The sequence below is a fragment of the Panicum virgatum genome, chromosome 9N (genome assembly GCF_016808335.1).
Source record: "Panicum virgatum strain AP13 chromosome 9N, P.virgatum_v5, whole genome shotgun sequence".
Classification (NCBI taxonomy): Eukaryota; Viridiplantae; Streptophyta; class Magnoliopsida; order Poales; family Poaceae; genus Panicum; species Panicum virgatum.
Window position 1 is genome coordinate 82,559,017 of NC_053153.1, and position 13,990 is coordinate 82,573,006.

At 44.6% G+C, this 13,990-nt stretch overlaps 2 protein-coding genes across 3 annotated transcripts; one reads left to right on the forward strand and one right to left on the reverse strand.

Annotated features, from left to right (window-relative positions):
* Nucleotides 1–4,318: 4,318 nt before the first annotated feature.
* On the forward strand, nucleotides 4,319–9,893 carry LOC120687781 (phosphoglucan phosphatase DSP4, amyloplastic-like). 2 transcript variants are annotated; one of them, XR_005680835.1, is made up of 14 exons: nucleotides 4,319–4,478; nucleotides 4,573–4,627; nucleotides 4,712–4,756; nucleotides 4,888–4,996; nucleotides 5,365–5,441; nucleotides 5,515–5,591; nucleotides 6,216–6,296; nucleotides 6,580–6,712; nucleotides 7,208–7,267; nucleotides 7,540–7,596; nucleotides 7,711–7,806; nucleotides 8,921–8,980; nucleotides 9,214–9,317; nucleotides 9,389–9,893. XR_005680835.1 is itself a non-coding variant. In XM_039969800.1 (14 exons), exons 1-14 carry the CDS (start codon nucleotides 4,453–4,455, stop codon nucleotides 9,521–9,523), a joined length of 1,119 nt encoding a protein of 372 aa, XP_039825734.1. In that variant the 5' UTR covers nucleotides 4,319–4,452; the 3' UTR covers nucleotides 9,524–9,893. The 2 variants fall into 2 exon arrangements, 1 of the variants encoding a protein (XP_039825734.1); XM_039969800.1 differs by having other exon boundaries at nucleotides 9,210–9,317.
* Nucleotides 9,894–10,637: 744 nt separating this feature from the next.
* On the reverse strand, nucleotides 10,638–11,628 carry LOC120693028 (cyclin-dependent protein kinase inhibitor EL2-like). Its single transcript, XM_039976433.1, has one exon. The coding sequence runs from the start codon at nucleotides 11,275–11,277 to the stop codon at nucleotides 10,951–10,953; it is 327 nt and encodes a 108-aa protein (XP_039832367.1). The 5' UTR covers nucleotides 11,278–11,628; the 3' UTR covers nucleotides 10,638–10,950.
* Between the last annotated feature and the right edge of the window lie 2,362 nt (nucleotides 11,629–13,990).

The following is a 13,990-nucleotide window of genomic DNA, read 5'->3' on the forward strand; positions in this document are numbered from 1 at the left end:
GCATTTACACATTGTGTTTTTGTTAAAATCCATGCTAACCCACCAACAACCAATATCTCGAAACATTATGTAATATACTATAAAGGGAAAATTGGTCTCATAGCACTAAAAGACGACGACTTCCGTAAAATACCATCAAAATCGTTCAGACCCGTGAAATACCACCGAAAGTTGCGAACGTTACCTCAAATTAGCATTCCGTCACGTTTTCCGCTAAGTCGTCGTCACGACGTCCTTCTTCCTCCTTTGCCACACCCAACAGCCTTCTTCCTCCTTTCGCTAGCGCCTCCAGAGCCTCGTCGTGAGCGCGGCCGCCTCCAGCTCCTCCCTGGTTTCCCCCGCTACCCTTCCCATCTCCTCCCTAGGTTCCCCGCCGCCCTTCCCCTCTCCTCCCTCGCTTCCCCAGCCGCCCCTCCCCTGTTGCGGGGTCGCGGTGGCGCTCGGGGACGCTAACGCGGCGGCGTGGTGGGGGGCCTCCCCTCCACATCGTCGGCGCCGGAGGACGCGGCTGCGTGCCGCGCCACCCAAGTTGCCGCTCCGTCCCACCTGGCCGTCGCGCCGCCTAGGCCACCGCCGCGCCGCCCAAGCCGCCGCTCCATCCCGCCGGGCTGGCGCACCGCGAGTGGGGAGGCCGCGTGCGCGAGGCCGGGCCGGGGGCCCTGCCCTGACACTGCTGGACTTCGCCGTCGCGCCGCCTCTGGGTGGTCGCCGCGCGAGGTAGGGAGCCATGCCGCGCGCCAAGATGACCTACGCCATCACCGAGGCCGCCGTGGACGCCTCCTCTCCTTCCTCGGCACTCACGACGTCAGAGTCGGCACGGCCGCCAGCCTCCACGCGCCTGCCGGCTCCCCGCAGCGGCGGCAGAGCAGGGGCGCCGGCCTCCACGAGCGCGGCGGCCGGCCGCCCGACTCCCCACTCGCGGCGACGGGCCCGTCGGCCTCCCGCGGCGGCGGCCCGACTCCCAGCGGTAGGGGCCGGCCTCTCCGGTCGACTGTTCAGGCGAGCGGCGTGGGTTGGCGAGCGGCCGCGAGCTCCAGGGGCGGCGGCGAGGCCCAGGACTGCGGGCGCGCGGCCGTTCTCGTGGCGTCGAATGGGGAGGAGGACAGCGGCGCAGGCCCCGCCGCGACCGTGGGCCGCGGGTGAGAGAGGAATGCGATGAGGAGGAGGAGGAGGCAGCGGAGCCCCGTGACGGCGTGGAGCAGCACCAGCAGGATCAGAATGGGGAAGGAGAGGGACACGACCATCGCCGGCGGCCAAAGCTGAGTGAGAACAGAACGTCGGGTTCACGGCATTTCCTTTGCGCACGACGGGATGCTATTTTGAGTTGACAGATTTGATCTTTGAATGGTATTTCACGGGCCGAGCAAATTTAATGGTATTTTACGGAAGTCATCATCTTTCAGTGCTATGAGACCAATTTTCCCTACTATAAAAAAGGATGACTAAAATCTCCTATCAATTTGCTTAGACTATTAGCCGCTGCACTTAATTAAAAGATGGATAATATCTTTAAGGTGAAGATATGAACATGTTAGCAAGGAAAACATTTTTTCACCAAAAAAAGAACAAGGAAATAATAACTAAGATCTAGAATACAATTGGTGGCCCTTATCCATTTTTTGTTGGCTATAATAGTTTTCTTAAAATTAGTATATATGTATTATATTTTGTAATTATTATAAATTTGAAACCAAGCATAAATGTTGTATTTTCTTTTGTAATACTTAGTACAAAAATATTTTAAAATAAAAAATTGGCGTTTTTGCCCCTACTTTACGGTGTGATTGTGATTGTACCCTCATTTTTCTTATCTTTGTGATTTTACCCTTGCTATTTTCAAGCCAACACGATTTTGCCTCTATTCAAGGCGATTTTACCCCAATTTTGACTGTTGGCTAGAGCTAAAAATGCGTTGAGTCGTGAACAGCAAAGCAAAATCACAAAGTTAATGAAATGAAGGTACAATCACAATTGCAATGTCAATTAGGGGCAAGAACATAAATACCTCTTCTAAAGTTGACGAAGTCATTATAAACATCATGTAGTTGATAGAGCATGTACTAGTAAAATGCATCTGCGCATAAACCAACCAAAATATGATTATTCGGGCTGAGTCGGAATTCGCTACCAAAGGTATAAATCTGGATGCAAAGTACTCCTTCCATCCACAACAGAACGCAATTATTACTTTCGGATAAATCAAACAATTTGAACTTTAACTTGTATACAAAACAATAATGCTTATGATATAAAATTAATATCTTAAATTAGTTATAGAATATTAGAAAATAATACTATTTACTATAATTTTGATCAAATCTATAACTCTTATAAAAAAGCTCCCACTACAATCCATTAATTGCTATTTCTCTAGCACGTGGTACAGCCACATCACCTTGGTATTTTTTAACCACCCATCTTCGATCCAACGCTGTTTAAGATTACTCACACATCAACCCCCACCATTGTATTCCCTCCGTCCTTCCGTCTGCAGAAAAAATAATAAATTCTCCACCACTCAATGCTGCATGCGCTGGTGTCCAATGGCCTCCAACAGATCGGCACTACCTCTTCACGTACCCAACAAATAAATATGTCATCACTATCTCTTCCTCTGCCACCGGCAGATCAGCGTGTATTGTTCTAACTTAGAGAGACATTATGTCTCTTCATTTTCCTCGAGGTTTATATAAACCGCTTGCATCATTGTGCGATGCGGCAACTCATCTCCACGCCACGCCGCCTCCAGAAGTAGCGCTCGCAGTCACAGTAAAGCTTCCACGATGTTGCCTCAGACCTGCAGCGGCAAGGAAGAAGCTCCATCAATCTCCAACGCCACTGGCCCCTACATGCATGCTTTGGGGCCTTCCCATGCCCCAGTAGCTGATTGCTCCCGGTAGGTGCGTAGGTGGTGACTGAGTCGAGAAGGAGCAAAATCCAGCAAAAAAAAATTCTTCAAGGTCCAAGCAATGGAGCCAACAAACTGACCTGCTTTTCTTTTGCCTAGCACTGCAGGCTAGCTAGCAGATCATCAGAATTTCTCCAATGGCCTCGATGATGGGGTTCATGTATGCCCGCTTGGTCGATTCAACAGGCGTGCAGGATCGAAGCACCAAGTTTTCTACCATGGCCAACCACATTTAGGTAGTTACTTATACCCAGATTATCCATCTAAATATTCCAACGACAGTTATATACATTGCTCTTTTTATATTTGTGTACTCACTCAACAATTGTTTCAGCATTTATTTGATATAATCTAAATATTCCCGCAGCAACGCGCGGAGAATTCACCTAGTTTCAACCAGTTTAACAGCACAGACTCAATAATTACGTTTTTTAATGGACGTAGGAAGTAAAAAAAAAGTTACTATTTTGAGGAAGGGGGGAGAGAGGAGGCAACCAGGGCGGTGTTTGGTTACTACAGTGATTTTTTCGCGCACGTTTCTTGATAAGAGAATCTCGCATGCATGGAGTACTAAATGAAATCTATTTGCAAAATCTTTTTAGGAATATGTGTAACTTTTCGCGGTGAATCTAATGACGGTAATTAATCGATCATTGCTACAGTGATGCTAATGTAACCATTCTCTAATGACGCAGTCAAAGATCTCATTAGATTCGTCTCGCGATTTACACGGAGATTGTGGATGTGATTTTGTAATTAGACTTTATTTAATACTTTAAATTAGTGGTCAAAAGACCAAAAGATTTTTGCGAAAAATCTTACACGGCGAACCAAACACGTGATCCACTCTGGAGAGCAAAGGAACGTTCGATCTGCTGACACGTGTGGAGGTATGGTCCCTCCGATGATGCGCACGTCCGAACGTGGTTGAACCGTCGCCGTCCGATCGCGTAAGGAGAAGAGGTCAAAAAGGCTAAACCTGGGCCCACTCGATTTAGGCAAAGGCAAACCACCAGGGTCCACGTCATGTGCCGCGTGGACGCAGCGTGGCCTTGTTTGGATGCGCGTTAGGATTCTAGCGCTAGTGAATAGTGCCACTTTGACCGTTAATTACGGTGTCAAATAAAACCAGTTTACAAAACCAACTTCAGAACTCCTGCGCTAGTGACCCTGAAGAATCTAATGAGTTCTTTGACTGTAGCATCACCCGCGCGATCAGAGGATGGTTACTGTAGCATCACTGTAGCAAATCATCAATTAATTACCGTCATTAGATTCGTCGCGAAAAGTTACACTCATCTCTAAAAAGATTTTGCAAATAGACTTCATTTAGTGCTTAATGCATGCGAGATTCTTTTTTCGGGAATTGTGCGCGCTAGAATTGTAGCATTGCCAAACAAGGCCCGTATAGACCGCTCCGCTCCCCGACGGCCTTTCCTCTCCTCCGTCTCCGTCCACCGCTGGCGCTGCGAGTGCGAGCTCGCCAGATATTTTTACCCGCCTCCCTCCTCGCCGTTCCGCGCTCACGAGCCCCGGGGCAAGCCATGAACTGCCTCCAGAACCTGCTCAAGTAAGCTGCCCCCTCCCCGATCCGCTTCGATTTGTCCTCGGTAATGCCTCGCCTGCTCGCTCCGCTCATGGGTTTCCTTCCCGAATTCGCTCAGGGAGCCTCCAATCGTGGGATCCAGGTCCATGAGGCGTCCCTCTCCGCTCAATCTGGTGAGCCCCCGGATCCATTCCACCCCGTCGATTTTTCTTTTCCTTGTTTTTTTCTGATTTGCTTTGTTTTTTTTGGGTGTTTAGGCGATGGTCCGTGGCGGGAGTCGCCGATCAAATACCGTCAAAACTGTAAGCATTAACACCACCCTGTCATTTTTTTATTTCATTTCTCCACGGGATGGTTATCCTCATAAGATTAGGTGCCTCGGTGCTCTCACTGCGGGGATGACGCTTAACTGTACAATGTTGTCGCTTGGCAGATGCAGCCACCTGGGGCGACCACTTCTGGTGCAGAGAACAGTGCACTCGAGGTCGGCACGGAGAAGTCCGAAGTGTACAGCACTAACATGACACAGGCTATGGGAGCAGGTAAAATCTATGTCCGCTTCTGAATTCATAGCCACAACATAGTAAAAGATTTCCTACACTCATATAGCCATATAGGTGTCACAATCAAAGTCTTGAGCTATCAGCGTGATCAGACCATTCCAAGCAAACACGCATTGACATTTTCCTTTAGTCCACTTCAGGGACTTGTACTCATCATGAATACTTGTTCCACCTAAAAGTTTTGATCTTGCAACCGTCCTTTCGCTCTTTCACATCTAGTGTTGTTCCTTCAATAAAATTACTCCCCCTTGATGCTTTAACACTGTGCTCGTCATCGAATTTTCCGATCACATTGTCCTTTTACTAAGTTCAGTCTATTAACATTTCTGAAATGTTTTCATCTACAGTGTTGACATATAGACATGAGCTCGGAATGAACTACAATTTCATACGCCCAGACTTGATTGTGGGCTCCTGCTTACAGGTTCTCATCGCAGACTTTTTTAGACAAAAAGAATTGCTTCAATCTCTGTTTAATTATTTGTGTTCGTGTGCAGAGTCCGCTTGATGTTGATAAGCTTCGAAAGATTGGTGTGAAAACTATATTCTGTTTGCAGCAGGATTCAGACCTTGAGTATCCCTATCAATATTTTGTAGCGCATAATCTGCTTGCCTATACAATTCTTTTGATCTGTAACAATCAATATGATACGACTTCAAGGGCTCAAATTTACTAAAAACAGACAACTTATTTACTAAATTTACCTTATGATTGATATGAGTAACTCACGATTTGCCATCCTGACCCACTTTCAATGACTCAGATGGTTCCACATATCAATGACCACAGATGGTCCCAGATGCCAATGACATTCTCCATAATAGTGGCAAAAAACAACGTCAAATGACCTAATTTAGTGGCTGTAAAGTTAATCCCTTTATTTTCGCAGCAAAGACAAGAAAACAGTCTCGGTCTTTGCAATATGTATGAATTATTGGGTGCTATCTCTGAGTAGAATTGAGAAACTACTTGGGCTGCTCCCCTTTTTATGCTGACCCTGTTATATGTCAATCTCTACGAAAATGAACTTCTACCCCAGTATTCTAATTTCGTATGCATCTATGCTGACCTATGCAGCATGTGACATCTTCTAAAAGTCCATTTGTTATTTTACTGGAATTGCTTTTTGTTGCTTTCACTGACATGTAATGCTTCCGTTCCGGGAATACATCTTCCTTGACCAACTAACTTGTTCAGATATTTTGGAGTCGACATCCGTGCCATTCAAGATTATTCTCTAAAATTCAAAGATATTGAGCACTGCCGTGCTGAGATTAGGTATCCAAACAGTCATAATACTGTTATTTCACATTGGAAGTTTGGGCCTAAGAACTTTGGTTAGACATTGTTAGGATGTTGATGTTGTTTAATTCAGTTCGGCAAATCCTTTTCATCATAAGTACTGGTGTAGTGACACATCAGTAGAGTCTGCAAGATGTGTAGTTTCATGAGGGAAATAGAGAACCTGTACTTCCACGAATGGCACAGCCAATTTCTATGTCCCTCTTTCAGTTGTCTTTAGTGTGCATATTTGAACTGGTCTAATTTTTAACTACACCAGGGATTTTGATGCTTTTGATTTGCGATTGAGGCTTCCTGCTGTGGTTAGCAAACTGCACAAGCTCGTCAACTGTAATGGTGGTGTAACATATATTCATTGTACTGCTGGACTTGGAAGAGCTCCTGCTGTGGCAGTAGGTTCACATAGCCTTGTTTCGTTTTGTTTCCCAAGACATCCTACTGTGTTTTACAGTATTTGTTTCTCTAGAATTGTGCTCCACTAAACTAGGTTTACATTATTTTTCTTATGTTGCAGTTATTCGTATTGAATGAAATAAAACCTTTTCTTATAAGAAAACCATGCTTATATGAATAGGACATAGTATTAATTATTAAATACCTACCCCACCCAAATTGCAAAATTTTGCCAGGACAAAAACAGAAAATCATCCCATTGTGCACTGACATAAAGATAAAGGCTGCAATTTGCAGCTTTGTAAGGCTTCAATAACCTCAAGATGTCTACACTGATTCAAAGATTCTAGTTTCTCATTCCAAGTTATGCAGCTGAATTAGGAAATGGTACTTGAGGGGATACATTATTGGCTACACATTGATGTTTTGAACAGCATTGGGCACCAGCGTTTGATATTCTTTTCTAACTCCGAGCACTTCTTGTAAAATTTCAGCTTGCTTATATGTTCTGGATTCTTGGGTACAGTCTTAATGAAGGACATCAGCTACTTCAGGTAATTCATATGCAGTTGATACAATGCTCAACTAATTACTTTTGTGAAATGTTCAACAGTTTTCGTGGGAAAAAAGAGATAAATAAGCCTATTATATGTGCACTCGAAAACCAACCTCTAATGAACGGTTGTTTGTGTGAATTTTGCTGGTTCTGCTCCTCTGCTCTCTACAGTAAATTTATGTTTGTAGGCCCGGTTCTGTTACCACATGGTTAGTTGGCATGTTCTGTTAATTTATCTGCCTTTTAAATTTTTTTTTTTAATTTTTGTAGAGTAAAAGGGCTTGCTTTCCAAAGTTGGAAGCCATTAAGTTGGCAACTGCTGACATTGTAAGTGAATGGCATACTGTTTTCTGAGTGGTTGTTATGATGGAGAGATGAATAGTGCCCACATATGGTGAGTCATAGATATTTCTGCTAAGTGATAACTGTCTTGTTATTTAGCTGACGGGATTATCCAAAAATACAATCACTTTGAAGTGGGAAGATGATAGTTGTTCTTCTGTTGAAATTTCTGGGCTCGACATTGGCTGGGGTCAGGTACATTTTTCCTTCACTTGTGTGTTACATATTGGGTATTTAAAGAATTTTCAAGTTACAGCTGAATAGGAGCAAGACATTTATTCAAGCAGCAATAAATTAGGGACAGATATATGTTATAACATTGATATCACTTTTATTATGTATGCCTTATCAGTGTCGTTAAACTGGTAATATGCTCATATTCAGTTGCTTAGTGGATTAAACTAGGTCAGCCATATAAGTTTCATCATTAAAGCTCAGAAACAATATGTAAAAGAGGAAGACCCTTGTCCTGGATAATGCTTAAGATTGATGGTGATTTTAAGTAGCATAAGCATAACCTCGAGGTGACGTGGGGACCCCGGGAAGACCCCGGAACATCCCGAGATCCCTTGTGGAGCAACCCCGGGTTGCGACTTGCGACAGTCCTGGCCTACGAAGCAGGACCCTGTCCAGCAGGCAGGCACCACTTGCAGGGTGGCGCCCCCCATTGGGCGCCACGTTCGCCCCTAAGGCGGTAAGCCTTTCCTCGGGCCCATGGGGAAGACTATAAATAGGATAGATGGGCAACATGTAAAGGGATCGGATCCCATCGGATTCTACTAAGCTGATTACAACCACCAGCATAGGACTTAGGGTGTTACGCTCTCCGAGGAGCCCAAGCCTGTATAAACCATCTTGTTCCCCAATTGTCTCACAAACAAGATCCTACTGCGTGTTACACCTCTGGCTGAATCTCTAAATGGGGGTTCACCCGAATCCCTGCTCGCGGTACTCACCCACCGTCAGCATTATGAGAAGCAAACTACTAACAACATAGCTATTTTTATGTGGGGTGTCAAGTTGTGAACATCACAATCATCCAAGAAAAATAATTTTGGTTTCAGATAATTCTTCCTTTTGCCGTATACACTCAATTGTTAGCGTTTTTGTAGCATCAGGGTGCTATCTGCTATCATCTTGCACAACTTATGTTCTACAGTGTAGTTTGTATAGAAGTTCCTCAAAGTCACAAATATGATTGCTCCTCACATTCTCTAGAGGCTATGATGGTTTGTCGGGACCATCTACATCTTAATTACTTTAGTCCCATGCTTACATGTGTAATTGATTTTTCCCTTCATCCTTTTAGAGGATCCCTTTGAAATATGATAAGGAGAAAGGAGCTTGGTTTCTGGAGAAAGAGCTGCCTGTGAGTATACTCAATTTTTGTCACTAACCTTATATTAAAAAACAACTGTTGCCACCACGTCCTTTGATGTTCTAGTGATACTGGACCTTTTGGAGGCATAGTGGATGGCTACAGTTATTTTTTTCAATAAAATATTGGTTGCCATACCTTGTAAACAAAATGTACTAGTTATCTATACACTTCCCATATGGCTGTATCTTACACCCTTTTGGGTGTCTGTTTCCTGAAGGAAGGGCGGTATGAATACAAATACATAGTGGATGGCAAGTGGGTGTGCAATGAGCATGAGAATATAACCAAACCGAATGCTGACGGTCATGTGAACAACTACGTCCAGGTGAGATTCTTTCCACAATATGCGGATGTGTTGAATCAGATACCATAGCTGAGCTTGTGCCTTTGTTGCAGGTCTCCAGAGATGGCACGAGTGATGAAGAGAAGGAACTGAGGGAGCGTTTGACTGGTCCCAACCCCGATCTTACGCATGAGGAAAGGCTGATGGTCAGGGAGTACTTGGAACAATACGTGGATGCTGAGCATTAGGAGGTTCAGTTGAGGCCATTCCCATTCCATGGGCTAGTGTATAAACAAGTTCATTGGAATTGGATATAAGTATTGACATGAACTGCAGAAGCTAGTGACCTTGTGAGCCTTGGCGAGAGGAAACAACACATGGCGATGAAGAGACGATGGACCTTTCCGGTGAAGATTGTTGTTGTTGGCTTCCCCATGTCAATAGTAGCTTAACCGAGGAAATGGGCACACTGTGCATATACAGAAGGAGCAATTTGTGTTGTTGACACCATCGTGGCTGCATAGAAATAATAATAAGTATTGTAAATTCACTATCATAAAATAACTAGTGTATGGTCCTGAATAAATCCAAGGTAGCTTATATGCTTTAATTTCCCCTTGTCATCCTCCTACTGTGATTGTTGGTTGGTTCACCTGAGACGGGATGGATCAGTTTTCCTTTGAGATTGCACTTTGCTTTAAAGTTGGGTGTTCAGTTGGATCGGATCCTATCGTATTCGCATCCGTTGGTGGCCATGACATGCCTTGAAAGTGACGGAGCGCTGACCGGAGAAGACTAGTTGGTTTCCCTTTGTTGTACGTAGGCTCTATGGTGGGGTTGCTGCATGGTAGGCACACCGAGAGAGAGAGAGAGAGAGAGAGAGAGAGAGAGAGAGAGAGAGAGAGAAGACGCGTGATGGATGAAAGGCAGAGTCAACTCTTCCAGTGAGTTGCCGTGGCAGTCAAAGTCGGCGGGCAGGGGAAGCAGCCATTGGTGACCAGCAGCCAGTCTTTGCACATTCCTCGGCGGGGCCGGGGCCCTGGAGGTGGGTGCTGACCGACCCAGGCCAACCTTTTCTTCCTTAATCTGCAATCACTCTGATCTGAATGGAAGCGGCAGAATGAGTTTCATCCAGAAAAGAAATGGAAAAAGAAATAAACAAACAGCAAGATGTCTGTTTGATGGTACTAATGTGAAATTTCAGAGAGTTTATGTATTTGGCAGGGCAGCTCTGATATGTTTTTTTTTGGTGTGTGTGTGGGGGGGCTTGTAGTAGTAGTAACAAGTATTCAGAGTTGAGAGTAGCAGCAACCAGCAAGGGCTAAAACTGGGCGGCCAACATTGGCAATCAGTGTGATCTGATTGAAGCGGCAAAACAAGTTGCATTCATTCAGAAAAGAAATAAAGAAGCACTAATGTGAAATTGTACAGAGCGTGCTTATTTGATTTACAACGGTGGATGGTACATTATTGATCTGATGAACCATAAGTAAGTGCATTTTCTGGCTTGGCTAAGCTTGTAGTAATAACGAACGTACTACTCCTAGCTAACAAGTAGTCCTATATATGATGATTCCTTCCTCCTTCCTCGTTCAGAGTAGTAGTAGTAGAGCACTGATTAAGCATATGCAGCAGTAATAACTAATAATGAGCTAATAAGAAGTGTGGAATGAATCTAGCTAGCTCCAGCTCCAGCTCCCCGTCGGCGCTTGTCGGCGTGTGGGTGGGGGCGGAAGATGCGCTCCAGCTCGTCGAGGCGCAGGCTGATGAGGGGCTTCTCCGTGTCGCTGTTGAAGAGGAAGAGGCGCTTCTTACACAAGGGCTTCCTGGGCGCCGGCGGGCAGGTGGTGGGCTCCTTGAGGTAGCTGATTCCGCTCCCCGTCGGCGTCCGGCAGGTGGTGTCGTAGCGGTCCTCGGCTGGGGCTGGGAGTGGCGAGGAGCAGGGGGGCGAGAAGGCGGCGGCGGGGGGCTTGTAGAACTCGGGAGACGCCGCCATGCTCATCAGCTCGAGCTTGCTGCTTGAGCAAGGAATTAATTAAAGAGACTACTGATGAGGAGGTGGGAAGGGCTGCTGGTGCGTGTCTGAATGAATTTGGGTGGTGATCGATCTCGATCGAGGTGGAGACGTGCGTGCGTGTGTGCTAGACTGCTAGACTGCTAGCTACTCCTTCCTTGCTATATAAGGAGGTGTGAACAGACGAAAGGGTAGGAATGGAGAAGACGCGTGCTGTGGTGCTGTGTGTGCTATGGAAGGAACCCAAACCAAGCAAGCAAGGAGGAGGAGGAGGAGGAAGGAGACGGGAAGGCGAGACTGCTTTTCTTTGAATGCTTGCTTTCCTCGTTTCGTTTGGTTTCGGGCTCCCTCGTGTGTTTTCGCTTTTGGCTTGGCTGGAGATGGCAGATGGGAGCCCATGAGTAACTTACTGTATAATAAATTGGATAGCTAGAAATAGCAAATTTAGAGTGAAAATCAGATCCAACAGTGTCCCTATGTTCCTCTTCTCGATATCCCGCTAGGTATCCACTCCCCTTGGCTAGGTATCCACTCCTACTCACCAACCGCTCCCGCGCACCGTCACAAGGGATCCCGGCTCGGCGCCCCGGCGGAGCCTCGCTCGCTGGATCCTGTCGGATGAGGAAGAGAGGGAGGTGAGCAAGGGAGACCCGGGAGACAGAGAAGAGGTCCCTCATATCAGGTATATAGATAGCTAATTTGACTAGTCTGTTAAGATGCACCGAAATATAGATATGGAATCTTAGCTAAATGGCCAGCTAAATCGGAATATATAGAGTAAGATATAGTTAGATTTTTGAAGATGCTCTAAGCAGCAAGCTCCACTAAAATCTGTCCTAAACTGTCATACTTTTCGTAACATTGATTGATAATAAAATGCACTGAGCCTGAGCATCCATCCATCGGATTCGGATACAGCAGCAGCAACCCATCCTGTATCTATCTGTATGTACCACGTCTCGTCATTCGCCATGGGCAGGTCATCTTATCTTTGCTCATCTTTGCTTAGCAGGTAGGACATTATTGTTGCTGTCTTTTCTTTTCTTTCTACGTATAAAAAAATAGAGGAAGGATAGGAGGCGATCCTGCGCACGACGTGCCAACTCCTCGTCCACCAGAATATATATATGTCTGTTTATTGTTGCCGGGTTGGGTGGATAGAGAGAGGCAGGCGATAGCGATCCCATCCATCACCACCTTTGTTAGTGCTTATATATAATAAATACTGTACTCATATCATGTCATGTCATAAACAAAACAAACAAGTCTCAACCCACCAAATAAAAGTAGTAACTTAGAGGCGGTTCGGCTGATCCGATGAACAGTACGGCTTGACTTATTTCGACTTATTTTCTCTCACACATTATTATTCATTCTAACAGTTGAGCACTGTTCATCGGATCAGCCGAACAGCCTGTTACTTGGAGCAACTCCAACCTCATGCTCATTCCACCTTAATTTTTTTTGCCTTACGACTTACTTTTTATGAAAATATATATACTTTTTCATTTTTATTTAGATATCGTAAAGAATTATTTTAAATTAAATTTAGCTAATTTTGACTGAAATCTAAAATATTAAATTTAATTTAGGATAAAACTAATACGATATCTAAATAAGAATAGAGGGTTGCAATGTCACTAGGTGATTGGAACCAAATAAATACAAATGAGCAGCCAGCCACCAGCAAATAATACTTGGCGGCTTGGCGCCTTTGCATGCGCTGCCCCGACTGGCGCGCGAAATGCTGCTTCTGCCTGATTCCTGTTTGGTTTGCTACAAGTAGCACAATTTTTGACTAATAATTAAAGGTATTAAATAAAGGCAGTTTACAAAACTAATTTCACAATCCATGTGCTACTTCGCGAGATGAATTTAATGACGCATTTGACCGCACGATTAGATAATGGTTACTGTAGCATCAATATATTCAATCATCGATTAATTACCGTCATTAGATTCGTCGCGCAGAGTTACACCCATCCGTGAAAAAAATTTACAAATAAACTTCATTTAATACTTTATGTATAAAATATTCTTTTTAGCGCGAGTAGCTGCTATGCATGTGCGGCCGCTTCGACAGGGACACCATGCACGCTCCTACCAAGAAACGGTCCAACTCAGACCATGTTTAGTTCGTGAAAAATTTTAAATTTTAGAATTGCAGCACTTTCGTTACCATTTAACAATTAATATTTAATTATAGACTAATTAAGATTAAAAGATTCATTTTGTCATTTATAGTTAAACAATGTAATTAGTTATTTTTTCAACTGCATTTAATGTTCCATGCATGTATTCGAAGATTTGATGTGATGGGTACCGTACAATTTTTTTTAGGAACTACCAAGTACGGTAGTTATATTAAGAGACAAAACAGATAGATTTTTTATAGCAGAAAGGATTTCCTCCTTTCATTTCAGCGAAAAGAAATGACCGATCATAAGCATATAGATTGCGTGCATCATATCATACAGTGGCGAAGAATAATTGAAGGCTTGATGCCGATAAACCTGAAGATACCATACGGAGTCATGGATGATCCACCTAGTACACTATTAGAGTAAGAGTACATGGAGGGTGAGATGGTGATGAAAACGGCGTCAAGTCACGGAGGCAGGCGATGACAAGCTTGAGTAGGCTGCGTGCGCGGTGGGAGCGCGAAAGACTTGAATGTGTTAAAACTTGGTGGAGGCCGGAC